The sequence below is a fragment of the Pelophylax lessonae genome (assembly GCF_965119305.1).
Source record: "Pelophylax lessonae genome assembly, chromosome: 7".
In the NCBI taxonomy this organism is placed as follows: Eukaryota; Metazoa; Chordata; class Amphibia; order Anura; family Ranidae; genus Pelophylax; species Pelophylax lessonae.
In genome coordinates, this window is record NC_138774.1 from 227,060,391 (window position 1) to 227,080,965 (window position 20,575).

Consider the following 20,575-nt stretch of genomic DNA (forward strand, 5'->3'; position numbering starts at 1 on the left):
AATGGCCAGGCCATTAAAACCAGCGACTGTAAAGCACGATGGTAAATTGGTCCTTGAGACCACAGACACTCCCTGAGACGAAGTTCCCACGGAACGTCTGCGACTAGCCTGTCCAAGTCGGCCAGGCCGGCTTGACGAGGCCAGCCTAGAATTTCTAGGACCACTGGTGCTGACTGGATCTGAACCAGGCGTCCCTAGAGCTATCTGGCCCCGACCATCCGAGAAAGTCTGGTCGTTTCCTATTCCCACACATTTATCAGATACCTGATTGCTATCAGGAAGGGTGATCTTTTCTGGTTGAACCTCAGGGACCGAAGTCACCCGGCTAGAGGCTTCTTGGCCTGTCTGGTCAACCAGATCCGATTCCTGTGGGGAATTGAGACTAATCTTAGGAAAAGGTAAAGGAAAAGATCTATTCAGGGAACGGTGACTACCGCTCCCTGTAGTACTTAAATGTTGGAAGGGAAGAATCGCACCGGTAGTAGTAGTTGATGCTCGATCTAATGTCCTGAATACCGGTGAAAACGTCCCCCCACCCTCAAACCGGGTGGGGGCGCACCTTCAGGCTGTGTACTCCTTTGCTTTGGGTTTGGCTGAGTTGGTCCTCTGTTTGTCCGACCAGCCTTTCTTGAACCCTCCTGGAGGAGTCTTGCCTTTCCCGCTTGTTCCAGCCGGGCGTGCGAACCCTTTATGGGCGGTAAAGAAAGGTCCTCGCTTGTTGCGAGGTCCCTTAGCTTTAGCAGCCTGTGGCAAAAAAGTGCTCTTGCCCCCAGTGGCATCCTTAATGATTTCATCTAGGGTGGCCCCAAATAGACGATTCCCCTGAAAGGGGAGATTCGTCAAGGTCTTTTTGGAACCTAGGTCAGCTGACCAGCATTTTAACCACAGCACACGTCTGAGGATTACCGCTGACATAGATGCATGCCCTAATAGGGGAGTAGTGTCCAAGGCTGCGTCACAGATAAACTGTAGCCCTTGTATAATCTGTTCCATCAAATCAGATGTTTCCTGGGGAATATCTTTTCCCCTAAGGTCTTGGCGTACCAATCTCGCCCATTCCGTAAGTGTCTGGGAAACTAGACCAATAACAATTACTGGTCTAAATGCTGACCCTATCAGAGAGAAGATGGTGCGGGACTCTGCTTCCATCTTTCGATCCACCGGATCCTTAAAGGACGAAGTGTCCTCCACTGGGATAACCGTGGCTTTATTCAGCCTGGAAATAGGTGGATCCACCACTGGTGGTACCGTCCATTTCTTAATGATGGATTCCTCAAACGGATAGCGTCTAGCAATACGCTTGGAAATAGTAAAGGTATGTTTAGAATGCTCCCATTCTCCTTTAATCTTATTACCAAAACACTTGGGTACAGGAAAAACCTTCACCGTTTTGATGGGCTTGTTAGTACCAAAAGGAATCTCTGTATCAGTTGCTTCTGCCGGTAAAACCTCAAGTTTTAAGGTTTCCTGCACTGCCACAACTAGTGCGTCCACCAATGCTTCTTCCTGAATTATAGCGGGAGAAGAAACGTCCTCCTCACTGTCTGAGGGAGCTTTACCTGAGGTAACAGCCCTTGCAGAGGGACCTGCAACTGCAGTGACCATCTCTGAATCTGAGTCAGAGGTGTCAGATAATATAGGGGTAGGCGGGGGTCGCTTCCTTGACCCTCGTCCCTGACAGGCCGCCTCCACCCGAGCCACCATAGACTCCAAAATTGCTGTAAATGCCTCTACACTCTGTGCACCGGCGGGTCCCGTGGCCCCCTCGAGGGAAACAGGTGGGGGAATTTGTGTGGCAGGGTCCATGATTATTCCAGTAACTTCCCGGATAATATAATTCAAAAATAAAAAAACTTTTTTTTTTTTTTTTTTTTTCACAGACCCCCAGCGCCACAAAAGCCCCTTAGTGTTACCTGCTAGGGATCCCTATCGATCGAGAGAGAGAGAGATAGACCCCCAGGCTCACCACTTGATGCTCAGAGTTTAACTGCAACAGGTTACAGCGCTGTCTTGACAAACAGGAAGTCTTTTGGCTGGCTGCCCAGGAAGAAAGGAAGCGGCTCCGCCCCTCTGCATGCCTTCCGGCGCCTCCCCTAGCTCCACGAGGTGTTTGGATCACCTCAAACATGGCCGCCCCCATGCTGGAGACACGAGGCTACGCCAAAATGGCGGCTCGTGCAATCCAGCAAAAAAAATGGCGGCGGCCTGTACCGAATAGCGGTGTGCTGCAGGGCACACAACACTATCTCTGCATGGGGATTTTTGGCGTGGTTGGCGGTACCGGCCCTGGCGGACCTCATGGCCGTTCGGAAGGCCTGCTATAGCTGGAGATTTGACTAGGAAGGCAGTCTACATGTCCGTGGCTTCTGACTGGTAGGTACCTTATTCTTATCACAGTAAGATTCCCAGACTGCCACTGATTACAATCTTTTAAACATGTATACAATTAGATTGTTAGCTCCCAAACCAAGCCTCCTGGCTTTTTGCACATAAAATCACACTCAAAGTAAGGGGATCTGTGCCATGTTATAGGATAGAGGGGGACTCTATCTTACCATACAGAGAGGGGCCCGCGTTCACCACAAGACCCGTCAGGGGGAAAAGGGGGAACATACTACTCACCATACCGGAACCAGGCGGGTACCAACTCCTGACAGTACCCCTCTCCACCGGGGCGGGAGGGCTGTCGACCAATACGGACGCCGTGACTCATGGTCTTTGGCGTTTCAGCGAGACGTTTAACTCGCGGGGTCAGTCCCTTAATGGGACTTTGTCGCGGCCGACCCAGCGCGGAGCTATGGCCTGCACGCGCTCGTAGGCTGAACTGGGGTGACCACCGGATCTCAACATCCAGCCCGTCGCCCAGTTCAGCTTTCTTGCTTGAAGATCTCACAGGAACACTGGAGAAAAAAGCTGTCTAAAAAATCTTTTTAAGAAAAAAAATCTTTTTAAGAAAAAAAATCTTGCCAGGACCGAAGATCCCAGCAAGGTATCTAGGTCCTTACTCCTAACTAGACAGAAAATAACTGATTTGCTGAGGCAGAGAGAGAGAGAGGATATACCCTCTGGGATTGCCCCTAGGGTGTGGCCAGAGCATTTTAATTTCCTGTCTAGTCCTGCTCCTGTGGAGGCAACATAACCCGAAGATGCTGTATCACCGAGGACTACGTCTGTCAATGAGCGATAGAGAAATTTTGTTTGGGTACGGCGTCGCACGACTGCGCAATTGTCAGTTGAAGTCGCACAGCGCCGAATCGCAAAAAGTGGCCTGGACGGAAGACAGCAAAATCCTCCGGTGGTAAAGTGGTTAAGTTAAAAGCACATTCTACCAGGAGGATGAGTGCTTCTTGGGCAGTGCATCATCAATTATCTATAACTCGGATTTGCAAAGCTGCTACTTGATCTTCAGTTCATACATTCATAAGGTTTTATCAAGTGGATGTTGGGGCCAAGAAGGGCCTCAGTTTGGTATTAGCATGTTGCAAACAGCACTGTAAGTTCCTATTGTTCTTTGCCCAGGGGCAGTTATGGAATTCTGTGTCCCCTCCCCTCAAGGGCATTGCTTTAGCACATTCCAGATAGATGATCATTATTACCTGCTCTGTGTCCCGTGATGTACGATAAAGAAAATAGGATTTTTCCTACAGCTTACCTGTAAAATCCTTTTCTTGGACTACATCACGGGACACAGCGGTCCCTCCCCTCTTTTTCTGGGATCTTCATTGCTTGCTTCAAAAACGGAGGTGCTTCCTGTATGGGAGGGGTTATATGGGAGGAACTTCCAGTCTATTGGTTGCCAGTGTTCATTCACCTAAAGGTAGCGTATAACCCAGATAGTCATTATTACCTGCTCTGTGTCCCATGATGAACGATAAAGAAAGTACCATTTCAGTCTTTGCAGATGACACCAAGCTATGCAGTGGAATAACTTTCTTACAGGATATCTCCAGCTTACAAGCTGACCTCAATGCACTGTTTCATTGGGCAACTATGTGGCAAATTACGTTTATTGTTGATAAATGTAAAGTTATGCACTTGGGGGCTAAGAATATGCATGCATCATATATACTAGGAGGAGTACAACTGGGGGAATCCATAGCAGAGAAGGATCTGGGTGTTCTGGTAGATCCTAAGCCTAATAATAGCATGCAATGCCAAGCTGTAGTTTCCAAAGCAAGCAAAGTCCTTTCTTGTATTAACAGAGGCATGGACTCCAGAGAGAGAGAGATCATTTTGCCCCTGTACAAATCATTATTAAGACCTCATCTGGAATACGCAGTTCAGTTTTGGGCACCAGTTCTCAAAAAGTATATCGGGGAACTGGAGAAAGTGCAGAAAAGGGCAACCAAACTGATAAGAGGCATGGAGGAGCTCAGCTATGAGGAAAGATTAGAGGAACTGAATTTATTCTCTCTTGAGAAGAGGAGATTAAGGGGGGGGATATGATCAACATGTATAAATACATAAGGGGTCCATATAGTGAAATTGGTGTTGAGTTGAACACATCAACACAGAGGACAAGGGGGCACTCTTTACGTCTAGAGGAAAACAGATTTCATCTCCAAATATGGAAAAATGTCTTCACAGTAAGAGCTGTGAAAATGTGGAATAGACTCCCTCCAGAGGTGGTTCTGTCCAGCTCACTAGATTGCTTTAAAAAAGGCCTGGACTCTTTCCTGGGTGTACATATTATAACTGGGTACTAATATTTATAGGAAAAATTGATCCAGGGAATATCCCATTGCCTCTCGGGATCAGGAAGGAATTTTTTCCCCTGCTGTAGCAAATTGGATCATGCTTTGCTGGGGCTTTTTGCCTTCCTCTGGATCAACTGTGGGTATAGGATTGTGTGTATGGGATTATATGGTTGGGTTTTCTTTACGGTATTTTGTTTTTTTAGTGGTTGAGCCAGATGGACTTGTGTCTTTTTTCAACTTCACTAACTATGTTAACTATGAGCGTAAATGCCCCTGTCACCACAGGAAAGCTGGTCATCAGCTTTCCTTTCTTCAGACACTGTCAGAGCTGAGGAAAGGAAATGCTGATAAGCGGAATTTGTTTACATGTGATTAGCTGTGATTGGATCACATGGTAAAGAGCCTACGTCATCAGCTCTTTGCCGCGATCAGTGATGCGCTGTGTCCAAGATAAGAATGGGAGGAGGTTCTAGGACGTCCTCTCAGGACAAGAACAGACCTGGCCGACTGTCAATACAGCAGGCGGTAGGCAGTTAAGCACATCGGAGCGCAGCACTATAGTAATCAATGAGCCCATACACAATGTGTACTGAGTTTAGAAGTGGGACACAAATCCAGGGCCACACAGATCTGCAGATTTTATGTATGTACGCACATAAACAAGTGTAAACGTGAATGCATGTACATGTGAAGTCATTAATTTGAATGAAAGAATTTTAGGAGTCTAAACTCGCCTAACAGTACTTTTGGCATGTATTTTACACAGGATCTTTTGCTAGCTCTGCCAGTAAGAACCTGTATTCCATCCAAAAAATATGCATATGTCCGTGTGAATGAGTCCTTACACAATGGCGTACACTACTTTAGTCTTTCTTACCAATATTGAGTTCATCATCTGTTAAGGTGTCCCCGATAAAGTCAAACTGGAAACTCTGCAAAGTCTGGGCAAACTTTTGGACGGCGCTGGAATAGCCTAGAAAAAAAAAAAAAGAACAATAATTTTAGCACCAAGCCAGTCTTTCACTGTTATCTTAAACAAATTAAAGCAGAATATTTGCAATGTAAAAATAAATTACCACCGATGAAGTGTGAGCCATGTGCAGTACCTGCTGCATCTTACTTTCATTTAGCCGGTAGACTACAGTAAGTGCCAAATGTCCGATTTTGAGACTTACATCTTCAATTGGAGTACACAGATGGTATCCTGTTGCTCACTCTGCACTTTCTCCATTCAGAAAATTATACGTTTTTAAATTATAAGAAAGTTCTTTTTATATAATACAAGGCATTCTGTGAATGGAGATAAGGGCCATGGTCTCCCCATAAAACTCCTTGCAGTCTGTGAAAAGAATGCAAGATTATTTTAAATGGAGGTGATCCAGTACGCAACTGGTTATGACCTGTGAACTCCAGTTGGAAGTGTAACTCTCAGTGCCAGCCATTCAGTGCTTAGTGTATATCGAAAATGAATGTAAGAATTTTCTCACACACAGAAGCAACCTGTGAATGTGTGCAAAATTAGATTGGACGATGGCCCTGTCAATACCACCAGGCTTGAAAAACTTGATTGGCACATCAAATGAGCCAGGTGGAAAAAAGTCGGCCAAACTGGTTGCAGCTAATTAGCTGTCAGAATACAGTGGGAGATTCCCCCATCCAGTGAGAGATTCCCCCCTCCAGTGAGAGATTCCCCCATCCAGTGAGAGATTCCCACATCCAGTGAGAGATTCCCCCATCCAGTGAGAGATTCCCCCATCCAGTGAGAGATTCCCCCATCCGGATTCCCCCATCCAGTAAGAGATTCCCCCATCCAGTGAGAGATTCCCCCATCCAGTGAGAGATTCCCCCATCCAGTGGAGGATTCCTCCATAAATGGGGGAATCTACAGATTGCTCTTGTTCAGTGTAGATGACTAAGCCTTTAGGTGTATGGCCAGTTTTAGAATGGCGGTGGTGAGGCTAAAGAGACAGTTTTCCCACTCCGTTCCAGTACACATAGAACAAATGCCTGGAAAAGAAACTGTAACCCTTCTGTGTTAGCACTTTGGTTCCAAGGTTCCAAGAGACCAAGCCCAGAATGGGCCATCTGTAAATACACAGAATAATGATCCAACAGTTATACTGAAGTGTATCTAAACACCAAGAATGTAATATATTGCAGCTTATCCGTCCTTAGGCATGAAAGCTGCATTTGTTTTTTTCAGGCTAAGAACAATTTCAGCAAGTACCGTACAGAAAATATCTGTGGATCCTGCCAGAAATATATTACTCGTATCACTTTAGAGGACTCAACAGAAAGCACAAACAAGCTTATCTTTGTTGTTGTCTACTAGTCCCATCATCCCCCATGTAATGGAGTTGAGGAAAATCAGACATATTTAAAGTTTGGGGGGCAACAATGCCTCCTTCCAAAGATACGGTGGAGGAGTAAACGTAGCCATCCTAGGACAGGAAGGGTGGTATCCGCAGAATCATTAGGCGATAAAAAAGGAAAAAAGCCAAAAAAATGACAACTAATGGGGTCACCACGTCTGAGGACTGGTAAGCTGCAATAAAATATTTGCTTTATGCTTGTGGAACCTTTTATTACAAATGAAAATGTGTGTGGTTGATTGTCAGCAACGCAATGTTTGGGTGCTATACGCTACATATTGAAAAAAAAAGGATATAAGATACTCGGAGTCTTTGTTTTTCATTGAAAAGCAAAACTGAAAGCCACTGAGCTAACTATAGTAAGCATATGTGGTTAAAACTGTTTACATCTGGTTAGAGATAAATGCAAAAAGGGAACAAGTCCCATGACCACTGAGACTAGGAAATTTTGCACGTGAAATAAGCTGTACAGAGTTTAATATTCATAGTGCCAGGATACTTATGTTTTATTGACACCATACATTCCTAGAAGTATAGATGTGATGATATGTATGGATAGATACTATATGGGCAAACGTTTGTGGACCCCTAAATAAATATCACACCGGTATCAACTTGCAGGCTTTTAAATTGCAACATGATTTCCACATGATTTTGGAGACTCTATGGCAATGTGTACTCATCTGTGAGGTCAAGTACTGATTATTGGATGAGAAGATCTTGCTTGCTATCAGAGCTCCAATTCTTCACTAATCTTCAAGGTGTTGAGTAGGGTTGAGGTTAGGGGTCTGTGCAGGGCTCTTGATTTCCTCCACAACAAACTGGTGAAACCAGGTCTTTATGGAGCTGGCTTTGTACACAAGGGCATGATTATGCAGGGGCACTGACCAACAAAGTAAGGAGCATTCTTTCCACTGACCTGTCATATAAGTGACATTCTTCCCACTGATCTCCAATGTAAGGAGCATTCTTCCCACTGTCCCCCAATGTAAGGAGCATTCTTCCCACTGTCCCCCAATGTAAGGAGCATTCTTCCCACTGTCCCCCAATGTAAGGAGCATTCTTCCCACTGTCCCCCAATGTAAGGAGCATTCTTCCCACAGTCCCCCAATGTAAGGAGCATTCTTCCCACTGTCCCCCAATGTAAGGAGAATTCTTCCCACTGTCCCCCAGTGTAAGGAGCATTCTTCCCACTGTCCCCCAATGTAAGGAGAATTCCTCCCACTGAAGCCCAATGTAAGGATCATTCTTCCCACTGTCCCCCAATGTAAGGAGAATTCTTCCCACAGTCCCCCAATGTAAGGAGAATTCTTCCCACAGTCCCCCAATGTAAGGAGCATTCTTCCCACTGTCCCCCAATGTAAGGAGAATTCTTCCCACTGTCCCCCAATGTAAGGAGAATTCTTCCCACTGTCCCCCAGTGTAAGGAGCATTCTTCCCACTGTCCCCCAATGTAAGGAGAATTCCTCCCACTGAAGCCCAATGTAAGGATCATTCTTCCCACTGTCCCCCAATGTAAGGAGAATTCTTCCCACTGTCCCCCAATGTAAGGAGAATTCTTCCCAATTTTGTTTATTAAAAGTCTTGCAATCAATAAGCATAAAATCAATATACATAAATAAATATATACATATTTACATGAAAAGGGGGGAAAAAAAATACATAGCAAATTCTGCTCTCAAATAAAGACTGCCTTTACAGCAAAAACAAAACTCACATCATGAAACACATCATTACCGGGAAAATAATCTTAATAAGACTCACACCACCACACCAGACATCAAACCTGCGAGGTCAAGAAACAAAACCACTCCCATTATGCATGCAGCCCTTCTTCAAAAATGAAGATATTAACTAACAAAAGCTAAGGGCGTGAAAGAAATAGCATAGGAAAAAAGCTTTTCACCCAGAGATGGACAGTTCACCAAAAGCAGGTCTGATATTCCTCCACGCCCTTATCCAGACCGCTCGAGGCTCCCTGCCCTTCTCAAGACCCCGAATCTTCCCAACCTCACCCAGAATATCGTACACCACCACCTCGACAGGGAGGACTTTCTTCCGCAGGGTAATCTGGCACCGTGCATTCCACGTGAAGTAACGGACAACTATACTAACTAGAAAAAGTGTATCCAAATCAAAATCCCAGCGAGTCGGGAATGCCCCGTACACCCACTCCGCATAACTCATGCGATAGAGAAAGGGGATGCCTAGAGCCCTCCCCACCCTTTTATACACCTCTATGTTAAAGGGACACTGGAGCAAAAAGTGGTCCATAGACTCCACTTTACCAACACACTCCGCTCTAGGACAATCCCGATCATCCACAGGGCGATGCTTCAGGTTCCCTCTCACATAGAGCCTTCCATGGAAAGCGAGCCAGGCTTGATCCCTAAACTTCAAAGGGATTCTTCCTAAGTTAATTAAACGCAACCCCTCCCTCATTACGGGGCCTGGGCAATCCCTTAAGGTCAGCGACACACTGAAAGCAGAGCCCAAAATCCTCTTCTCCAGAAGCTTTCTGGGAAGGGACTTGATATCCTCCACTGTCACCTGCCACTGCCTAAGTATTTTCAGACACGGGGCAACATAAGCCGGAAGCTTGCCATGTCGGACTCTCAGACTTTTCACTGGCCCGCCATCTTCCCAGCATCGCAGAAAAGGCCTAAACCAAGATTGAAAAATACCCACCCATCCCGGCGGGGTCTCTGCTAACATATTACCAAGATTATACTTTAAAAAAAGCAGAGAAAAGAAAACTATAGGGTTGACCATTCCTAGACCACCCTCCCGCCTGGACAGGTAAGTTACATTGCGTTTGATCAGGTTCAGCCTATTTCCCCATAACAGTTGGAAAAAGCAGCTGTACACCCTTGCATAGAGAGATTCCGGCAAGATACAGACAAAGCTGACATATAAAAAGATTGGGATCAGGTAAGTTTTAATCAAGTCAACCCTTTCCCTCAAGGAAAGTTTCCATTTCTTCCAGCTTGCCACCTTGGTATTGGCATTCAACAACCTGCTTTCCCAATTTCGATGACCATAGTCACCAGGACCAAATTTGACGCCCAACACTTTAATCTCCTGTTGGGGCTCTGGGAAGGCATCCGGAAGTTCGAAGCTTTCACCCTCCTCACCCATCCAGAAAACTTCACTCTTTTCATGATTGATTTTAGAGCCAGAAGCCTCAGTGTACTGCTCTATCACAGAGACCACCTCCTGCGCCTCCTCCATCCCAGAGATAATAACAGACACATCATCGGCATAGGCCACGACCTTCAAAGGCGGCACACCAGCAATGCCCAAAGGCACCCCACACAACGATCCACTCTCTAACCTTCTTATGAAGGGATCGATTGCGAATACATATAGCAGGGGGCTCAAAGGACACCCCTGGCGCACACCAGAGCCAACCTCAAAAGGCCGTCCAACCCAACCATTAACAAGTGGGAAGCTCTCAGCCCCTTTATATAATGTTTTCAGCCAATCAATAAACCTCCCCTGCAGGCCGTATCTACCAAGTAGCAAATATAGGTACTCATGATTGACTCGATCAAAAGCCTTCGCCTGATCCAATGCCAGCAAGTACTTTCTCCATCCAGCAGCCCTGCATCGCTCCAAAGCCTCCCGGACAGCTAAAATTGCTGAAAAGGTACTTCTGCCCTGGACCGAGCAGTGCTGATGATTGGACAACAAATCGCCTGCTACTGACGACAAGCGCCAAAAAAGAATCTTCGCCAAGATCTTTCTATCAACATTGAGAAGACTGATGGGGCGCCAGTTCTCAATTATTGAGGGGTCTTTACCTTTTGACAGAAGAATCACAGCGGATTGCCTCATGGAGGGAGGGAGAGAACCCTCTTCTAAACAGCTGTTATAAACCTCCGCTAAAAAGGGAGCCAGAATGGACTTAAAACACTTGTAAAATTCAGCTGTCAACCCATCTGGCCCAGGCGACTTTTTGGTAGCCAGCTTCTCTATAGCACGAACTACCTCATCCGCTGAAATTGGTTCCGTCAAATCCATCAAAGGCAATGTATCATTTCCCAATCCTGGAGTAGAATCCAGAAAGCTTTCCATCCTGTCCCGACTAAGGTCCTTTCTTCCCAGAAGGTCTGCGTAATATGACCTGAAGATCTCCAGGATCCCTGATCTGGACTTCACCAGGGAACCCGTACTATCCCTCAGACCTATGACCGTCTTAACTGCTATGCCTTGCTTACAGTTCTGGTAAGGATCAGGCGAGTGATATTTCCCATAATCTCTCTCCAGAACCAAAGAGGCATGCCGGTCGTATTGACACTTCCTAAGAAGAAGCTTTACCTCCAAGATCTCCCCTGGATCTCCTCCATACGAGACAAGACGATCAAGCTTCCTCCGCAAATGCTGGTAGGCAATATACATACCAAGCTGCTTCTTCTTACTTATGGCCTTGAAAAGTCCAATCGCCCTTTGTTTCACAAGCTCCCACCACTCTGACTTACTGCTGCAAAAGTCCAGAATAGAAACCTGTGCCTGAAAAAAATCCTCAAAGGATTGTCTTACCTCTACATCTTCCAGGAGAGCCGAATTCAGTTTCCAGGTACCCCTTCCCCTGGGTGGAGTGTCCGAGGCATTCAGAGTCACAGACAGCATACAGTGGTCAGAGAACTCCACCGCCCTCAACTCAGGAGCCGAGAAAGCAGAGTTCTCCTTTAAAAAAAACCTATCTATCCTACTCTGACTATTCCCTCTCTGAAATGTGAATCCCGTGCTGCCAGGGCAGTGCTTAATGTGCACATCTACCAGGCCTGCTTGTCTAACCATATCTCTAAGAAAAACGCTATCATAACCCAGCCTGTCTATGGAGACCCTCCTGTCTTCAGGCCTAATTATGGTGTTAAAGTCACCTCCAAAGACAACCTGCTGGGATGTAAAAAGGAAGGGCTTGATCTTTGTGAGGAGGCATTTCCTGTCCCATTTTGACTGCGGTCCATAGATATTGATCAGGCGCAGGTCCTGCCCCCTAACAGAGACGTCTAAGACCATGCATCTCCCCATTTCTACCTCAATTATCCGCCGGCACGTTACCATATCGGTTTTAAAAAGAACCGCTACTCCGCTGCAAGGCTCAGCCGCAAGAGACCAAAAGGAGGGACCGCATCTCCACTCCCTTTTTGCTAGATGGACATCGGCCAAAGTATTGAGCCAGGTCTCTTGCAAAAATAAAATCTCAGCATCAAACTCACTGAGCAAAAATAAGGCAATATCACGAGCTCTTGCAGATTTCACGCTGGCGACATTAATGGTCGCCACCTTTATCAGAGCGGGCACTGCCATCAGGATGATTGGGGTAGTCGTTTCTTAACCTCCACCACACTCTCATCACCCGAGACAGCTCTCTTTACACTATGTGACTCCCCCTCATCCATAGATGATAAACAAATAGATAAATCCGACACCAACTCCTCCCCTGATAAAACCGAAAATGTGTTGCCAAGAGGAACCCCTCCTGGCTCTAACTGTAAGGAAGAAACGACCACTTTACTGGTCTTCCTCTTCTTCTTTTTCTTCCTCTTTGTCCTCTCCCACCCCTCCTCATCCGAATCCTCCACAACAGAGGGTGAGACATGGGACATGGACACCCCTCCCTCAACCCCATCGACCCCACCACCATCCAGCACCCCTGCACCCTCTTGGCCGCGTTTGCGGTGTCGAGAGACAGGGACTGGAGGTGGAGTAGGCCGAGGGGGAAGATCCACTATACCCGCCCCCCCAGCAGCTTCCGCTAGTCTGGAGGATCTACGCACAGTAGATGTAGGAACAACCACAGGAGGGACAGACTCAGGGACCACATCACCAGGGGAAACAAAATCTGACACAACAGACACAGGAAGGACAGACTCAGGGACCACATCACCAGGGGAAACAGAATCTGACACAACAGACACAGGAGGGGCTGCAACAATTTCCTCTCTAACTTCAGCTGCTTCATCTTCTTTATCAAGCCTCTGCAGCTCAGTCTCCAATCCTGGCAAGTTATGCAGTGCCTCTGGGCACTGGCTATATGGATGACCCAGCTGCTGGCACAAATTGCACCGAATCTGGGTGCATTCTCTGGCCAAATGGCCTAAATCCTGGCACAGTGAGCACTTCTTGTGGGTGCAGGACGATGCAAAGTGGCCTTTATCACCACATTTATTGCACACCTTAGGCTGACCTTGGTAGAAAATGGTCAGCCTATCCCTACCCAGAAAGGCTGAGCAGGGAAGGTGCTGAACTACATCGCCCAGCACCCCCAATTTTAGTGACACTGTCCAGGCCCCTGTCCATATCCCATGCTCATCAAGGACCTTCCGCAGTGGAGTGAGGACCTCGCCATATCGGCGTAGCCATACTAATAAATCAGCCTCTGGTATGGATTCGTTACGCACCAAAATGGTCACTGATTTTATCAGAGGCTGTCTTGAAATCACTTTTGGCACCAAACCACTCCACTGCTGAAGGCCCTTGCACCTCCTAAATCTCTCCCAGAAGAGATCCAAACTTTCAGGTTTTACAAACGACAAATCAAATTCATAACTCCCCACCGGGCAAATTAAAGCAAAAATATCACAGACTTTAAACCCCATTTCCAAAATCAACTCAGCCACCCTCCCCCTTACTGGTGGAGTTCCATCCCCCACCCACCTCAACTGTACCACATTCCTCCTCCTATACCCACCAAACCTCCCTGAATTTTGACCAATAACAGAATTCCCACCACCCACCCTGGTGTGACTCCCCAAAGCTGAAGCATAGCTTCCAACATTCCTCCCAGCAGAAAATCCATCAGTTTTTTTTAAATTATCTGACACACACTTAGCAGATAACGATTGCACAGATTCGGGATTGATCTGTGCAATCGAATCTTTCCTCTGATGAGCAGGAGGAGAAATGTCATTTTTATTTTTCCCAGCATTACTAACCCCTTCACCACCACCCACCACATTCATTGCTTTAACATTAATGTCATTTTTTATACTTGCTGGGATATTTATTATTGTTGTTGTCTTCACAGCAGAATCCATAGCTGCTGCACTGGTAAAAACTCCAGCTGTCATCTCCTCTTCCACTAGGACAGGGTTTTCAGCTGTGGAAATAGCATTCTGTTTTAACACAGCAGCAGGTAAAGCATTGCAGGATATTTCCATTGCTACTTCAATTCCACTTCCAGAACCATGTTGATCCCCTCCCCCATCAGCACTCAGCTGGTCAATCAGCACTGGAAGACTGGGAGGCTCAGGTGAACATGAAGCAGGCTCTTTGGAGCTGGCAGCCATTTTGCTTGCCGTGGGACTACTGGTCTCAGCCAGACCAGCAAAATCCATGCCTGGGGTGTTTAATGCAGGTCCATCCACATTCATCTGATGGTCCGGGGATTCCACGGTCAGGGATTTTCCTTGCATGTCTGTCGGTTTCTCCACAGCGGTAACTCCCATAGGTAGCTGTATGCAGAGCTCCTTCTCACCTGGGACACCATCCACTACAGCAGATGGGGCAGACATGTTGGATGGCAGCATGGTGTACTGGGATTTCTCCACCATTACTGGCTTTGCTGGCCTGTATCTCCTCTGCCCATCCTCAGGGATTTCTGATGGATCATCAGAAAAGACAAACTTGTCTGCTTTCAGGGGTGACTCCATCTGCTGGATGAATGTCAGGGATCCATGTCCACTCTCAACCCCCTGGCTGGTTGCCGCTGGTGATTCCCAGTTCTGGCATGGGGGGAGAGGTGCAGAGGCAGATGGAGCCTGGTCATCCATTAACTGAGCCTGCTGATCCACAGAACTTGCTGATGCTTGGCTGGTAAAACGCCTCTCATTGTCAAACTTTTCTTTAAATGCTCCACTTCTATCTTTCAGCCTTTCCAATAATAAAGATTGTTCCTTTACCTTTTCTTCCAATTCCTGTAACTCAGGCTTCATGGCTGTGCGATTTTTACTCCAGGCCTGGAAATACTTGGTTTTGAAGGATTTGTGTTCAGCCTTCAAAACTTTAAGTTTTTCTTCCGCTCTCCCAATCGCCCTAAAACGATTGATAACCTTCTGGCTGAAGACATCCGCATTCTCACCAGGGCCTGGACCCACAGACAGGTCCTCCACCTCCTCCTCACTAGGCCCTGTGTCATCAGGGGGATCCCTCCCAGGGCCTCCCCCAGGATCAGGCATTGTTCCTGGGCCAAGCTAGCAAGCAAGGCCCAGGCTTGAAAAAAGGCTGGATCTCACAGAGAGCTCCTTGGGTGTGTCCTCCTCCTTCTTCCCACTGACCACCAATGTAAGGAGAATTCTTCCCACTGTCCCCCAATGTAAGGAGAATTCTTCCCACTGTCCCCCAATGCAAAGAGACTTCTTCCCACTGTCCCCCAATGTAAGGAGAATTCCTCCCACTGTCCCCCAATGTAAGGAGAATTCCTCCCACTGTCCCCCAATGTAAGGAGAATTCCTCCCACTGTCCCCCAATGCAAGGAGAATTCCTCCCACTGTCCCCCAATGTAAGGAGAATTCCTCCCACTGTCCCCCAATGTAAGGAGAATTCCTCCCACTGTCCCCCAATGTAAGGAGAATTCCTCCCACTGTCCCCCAATGCAAGGAGAATTCCTCCCACTGTCCCCCAATGTAAGGGGCATTCTTCCCACTGTCCCCCAATGTAAGGGGCATTCTTCCTACTGATGCCCAATGTAAGGGACTTTCTTACCCCTGACCACCAATACAAGGAGCCTTCTTCCCATTGACCACCAATGAAAGGGACATTTACCCCACTGACCACTAGTGTAAGGACCATTCTTTACACTGACCTCCAATGTAAAGACCATTCCTCCCACTGACCTTCATTGTAAAGACCATTACTCCTACTGACCACCAATGTAAGGAGTATTCTTCCCACTGACCACCAATGTAATGAACATTCTTCCCAATTTTTGTTTATTAAAAGTCTTGCAATCAATAATCATAAAATCAATATACATAAATAAATATATACATATTTACATGAAAAGGGAAAAAAAATACATAGCAAGTTCTGCTCTCAAATAAAGAATGGCTTTACAGCAAAAACAAAACTCACATCATGAAACACATCATTACCGGGAAAAATAATCTTAATAAGACTCACACCACCACACCAGACATCAAACCTGCGAGGTCAAGAAACAAAAACCACTCCCATTATGCATGCAACCCTTCTTCAAAAATGAAGATATTAACTAACAAAAGCTAAGGGCGTGAAAGAAATAGCATAGGAAAAAAGCTTTTCACCCAGAGATGGACAGTTCACCAAAAGCAGGTCTGATATTCCTCCACGCCCTTATCCAGACCGCTCGAGGCTCCCTGCCCTTCTCAAGACCCCGAATCTTCCCAACCTCACCCAGAATATCGTACACCACCACCTCGACAGGGAGGACTTTCTTCCGCAGGGTAATCTGGCACCGTGCATTCCACGTGAAGTAACGGACAACTATACTAACTAGAAAAAGTGTATCCAAATCAAAATCCCAGAGAGTCGGGAATGCCCCGTACACCCACTCCGCATAACTCATGCGATAGAGAAAGGGGATGCCTAGAGCCCTCCCCACCCTTTTATACACCTCTATGTTAAAGGGACACTGGAGCAAAAAGTGGTCCATAGACTCCACTTTACCAACACACTCCGCTCTAGGACAATCCCGATCATCCACAGGGCGATGCTTCAGGTTCCCTCTCACATAGAGCCTTCCATGGAAAGCGAGCCAGGCTTGATCCCTAAACTTCAAAGGGATTCTTCCTAAGTTAATTAAACGCAACCCCTCCCTCATTACGGGGCCTGGGCAATCCCTTAAGGTCAGCGACACACTGAAAGCAGAGCCCAAAATCCTCTTCTCCAGAAGCTTTCTGGGGAGGGACTTGATATCCCCCACTGTCACCTGCCACTGCCTAAGTATTTTCAGACACGGGGCAACATAAGCCGGAAGCTTGCCATGTCGGACTCTCAGACTTTTCACTGGCCCGCCATCTTCCCAGCATCGCAGAAAAGGCCTAAACCAAGATTGAAAAATACCCACCCATCCCGGCGGGGTCTCTGCTAACATATTACCAAGATTATACTTTAAAAAAAGCAGAGAAAAGAAAACTATAGGGTTGACCATTCCTAGACCACCCTCCCGCCTGGACAGGTAAGTTACATTGCGTTTGATCAGGTTCAGCCTATTTCCCCATAACAGTTGGAAAAAGCAGCTGTACACCCTTGCATAGAGAGATTCCGGCAAGATACAGACAAAGCTGACATATAAAAAGATTGGGATCAGGTAAGTTTTAATCAAGTCAACCCTTTCCCTCAAGGAAAGTTTCCATTTCTTCCAGCTTGCCACCTTGGCATTGGCATTCAACAACCTGCTTTCCCAATTTCGATGACCATAGTCACCAGGACCAAATTTGATGCCCAACACTTTAATTTCCTGCTGGGGCTCTGGGAAGGCATCCGGAAGTTCGAAGCTTTCACCCTCCTCACCCATCCAGAAAACTTCACTCTTTTCATGATTGATTTTAGAGCCAGAAGCCTCAGTGTACTGCTCTATCACAGAGACCACCTCCTGCGCCTCCTCCATCCCAGAGATAATAACAGACACATCATCGGCATAGGCCACGACCTTCAAAGGCGGCACACCAGCAATGCCCAAAGGCACCCCACACAACGATCCACTCTCTAACCTTCTTATGAAGGGATCGATTGCGAATACATATAGCAGGGGGCTCAAAGGACACCCCTGGCGCACCCCAGAGCCAACCTCAAAAGGCCGTCCAACCCAACCATTAACAAGTGGGAAGCTCTCAGCCCCTTTATATAATGTTTTCAGCCAATCAATAAACCTCCCCTGCAGGCCGTATCTACCAAGTAGCAAATACAGGTACTCATGATTGACTCGATCAAAAGCCTTCGCCTGATCCAATGCCAGCAAGTACTTTCTCCATCCAGCAGCCCTGCATCGCTCCAAAGCCTCCCGGACAGCTAAAATTGCTGAAAAGGTACTTCTGCCCTGGACCGAGCAGTGCTGATGATTGGACAACAAATCGCCTGCTACTGACGACAAGCGCCAAAAAAGAATCTTCGCCAAGATCTTTCTATCAACATTGAGAAGACTGATGGGGCGCCAGTTCTCAATTATTGAGGGGTCTTTACCTTTTGACAGAAGAATCACAGCGGATTGCCTCATGGAGGGAGGGAGAGAACCCTCATCTAAACAGCTGTTATAAACCTCCGTTAAAAAGGGAGCCAGAATGGACTTAAAACACTTGTAAAATTCAGCTGTCAACCCATCTGGCCCAGGCGACTTTTTGGTAGCCAGCTTCTCTATAGCACGAACTACCTCATCCGCTGAAATTGGTTCTGTTAAATCCATCAAAGGCAATGTATCATTTCCCAATCCTGGAGTAGAATCCAGAAAGCTTTCCATCCTGTCCCGACTAAGGTCCTTTCTTCCCAGAAGGTCTGCGTAATATGACCTGAAGATCTCCAGGATCCCTGATCTGGACTTCACCAGGGAACCCGTACTATCCCTCAGACCTATGACCGTCTTAACTGCTATGCCTTGCTTACAGTTCTGGTAAGGATCAGGCGAGTGATATTTCCCATAATCTCTCTCCAGAACCAAGGAGGCATGCCGGTCGTATTGACACTTCCTAAGAAGAAGCTTTACCTCCGAGATCTCCCCTGGATCTCCTCCATACGAGACAAGACGATCAAGCTTCCTCCGCAAATGCTGGTAGGCAATATACATACCAAGCTGCTTCTTCTTACTTATGGCCTTGAAAAGTCCAATCGCCCTTTGTTTCACAAGCTCCCACCACTCTGACTTACTGCTGCAAAAGTCCAGAATAGAAACCTGTGCCTGAAAAAAATCCTCAAAGGATTGTCTTACCTCTTCATCTTCCAGGAGAGCCGAATTCAGTTTCCAGGTACCCCTTCCCCTGGGTGGAGTGTCCGAGGCATTCAGAGTCACAGACAGCATACAGTGGTCAGAGAACTCCACCGCCCTCAACTCAGGAGCCGAGAAAGCAGAGTTCTCCTTTAAAAAAAACCTATCTATCCTACTCTGACTATTCCCTCTCTGAAACGTGAATCCCGTGCTGCCAGGGCAGTGCTTAATGTGCACATCTACCAGGCCTGCTTGTCTAACCATATCTCTAAGAAAAACGGTATCATAACCCAGCCTGTCTATGGAGACCCTCCTGTCTTCAGGCCTAATTATGGTGTTAAAGTCACCTCCAAAGACAACCTGCTGGGATGTAAAAAGGAAGGGCTTGATCTTTGTGAAGAGGCATTTCCTGTCCCATTTTGACTGCGGTCCATAGATATTGATCAGGCGCAGGTCCTGCCCCCTAACAGAGACGTCTAAGACCATGCATCTCCCCATTTCTACCTCAATTATCCGCCGGCACGTTACCATATCGGTTTTAAAAAGAACCGCAACTCCGCTGCAAGGCTCAGCCGCAAGAGACCAAAAGGAGGGACCGCATCTCCACTCCCTTTTTGCTAGATGGACATCGGCCAAAGTATTGAGCCAGGTCTCTTGCAAAAATAAAATCTCAGCATCAAACTCACTGAGCAAAAATAAGGCAATATCACGAGCTCTTGCAGATTTCACGCTGGCGACATTAATGGTCGCCACCTTTATCAGAGCGGGCACTGCCATCAGGATGATTGGGGTAGTCGTTTCTTAACCTCCACCACACTCTCATCACCCGAAACAGCTCTCTTTACACTATGTGACTCCCCCTCATCCATAGATGATAAAGTAGATAAATCGGATACTAACTCCTCCCCTGATAAAACCGAAAATGTGTTGCCAAGAGGAACCCCTCCTGGCTCTAACTGTAAGGAAGAAGTGACCGCTTTACTGGTCTTCCTCTTCTTCTTTTTCTTCCTCTTTGTCCTCTCCCACCCCTCATCATCCGAATCCTCCACAACAGAGGGTGAGACATGGGACATGGACACCCCTCCCTCAACCCCATCGACCCCACCACCATCCAGCACCCCTGCACCCTCTTGGCCGCATTTGCGGTGTCGAGAGACAGGGACTGGAGGTGGAGTAGGCCGAGGGGGAAGATCCACTATACCCGCCCCCCCAGCAGCTTCCGCTAGTCTGGAGGATCTACGCACAGTAGATGTAGGAACAACAGGAGGGACAGACTCAGGGACCACATCACTAGGGGAAACAGAATCTGACACAACAGACACAGACTCAGGGACCACATCACTAGGGGAAACAGAATCTGACACAACAGACACAGGAGGGGCAACAACAATTTCCTCTCTAACTTCAGCTGCTTCATCTTCTTTATCAAGCCTCTGCAGCTCAGTCTCCAATCCTGGCAAGTTATGCAGTGCCTCTGGGCACTGGCTATATGGATGACCCAGCTGCTGGCACAAATTGCACCGAATCTGGGTGCATTCTCTGGCCAAATGGCCTAAATCCTGGCACAGTGAGCACTTCTTGTGGGTGCAGGACGATGCAAA

General features: G+C 47.1%; 2 protein-coding genes across 3 annotated transcripts in view; one reads left to right on the forward strand and one right to left on the reverse strand.

Moving 5' to 3' along the window:
* The window catches only part of LOC309560599 (ficolin-2-like), a gene marked incomplete at its 3' end in the record, with an annotated part of 566,275 nt that overhangs the window by 233,016 nt on the left and 312,684 nt on the right, over positions 1-20,575 (forward strand). The gene's annotated exons all lie outside the window — the stretch shown is intronic.
* The window catches only part of OPHN1 (oligophrenin 1), a 257,850-nt gene that overhangs the window by 170,900 nt on the left and 66,375 nt on the right, over positions 1-20,575 (reverse strand). For both annotated transcript variants that reach the window (XM_082264515.1, XM_082264514.1), the window contains exon 2: positions 5,575-5,670. In XM_082264515.1, the coding sequence (XP_082120641.1) occupies positions 5,575-5,670 (96 nt within the window). The remainder of the gene's footprint in view (positions 1-5,574; positions 5,671-20,575) is intronic.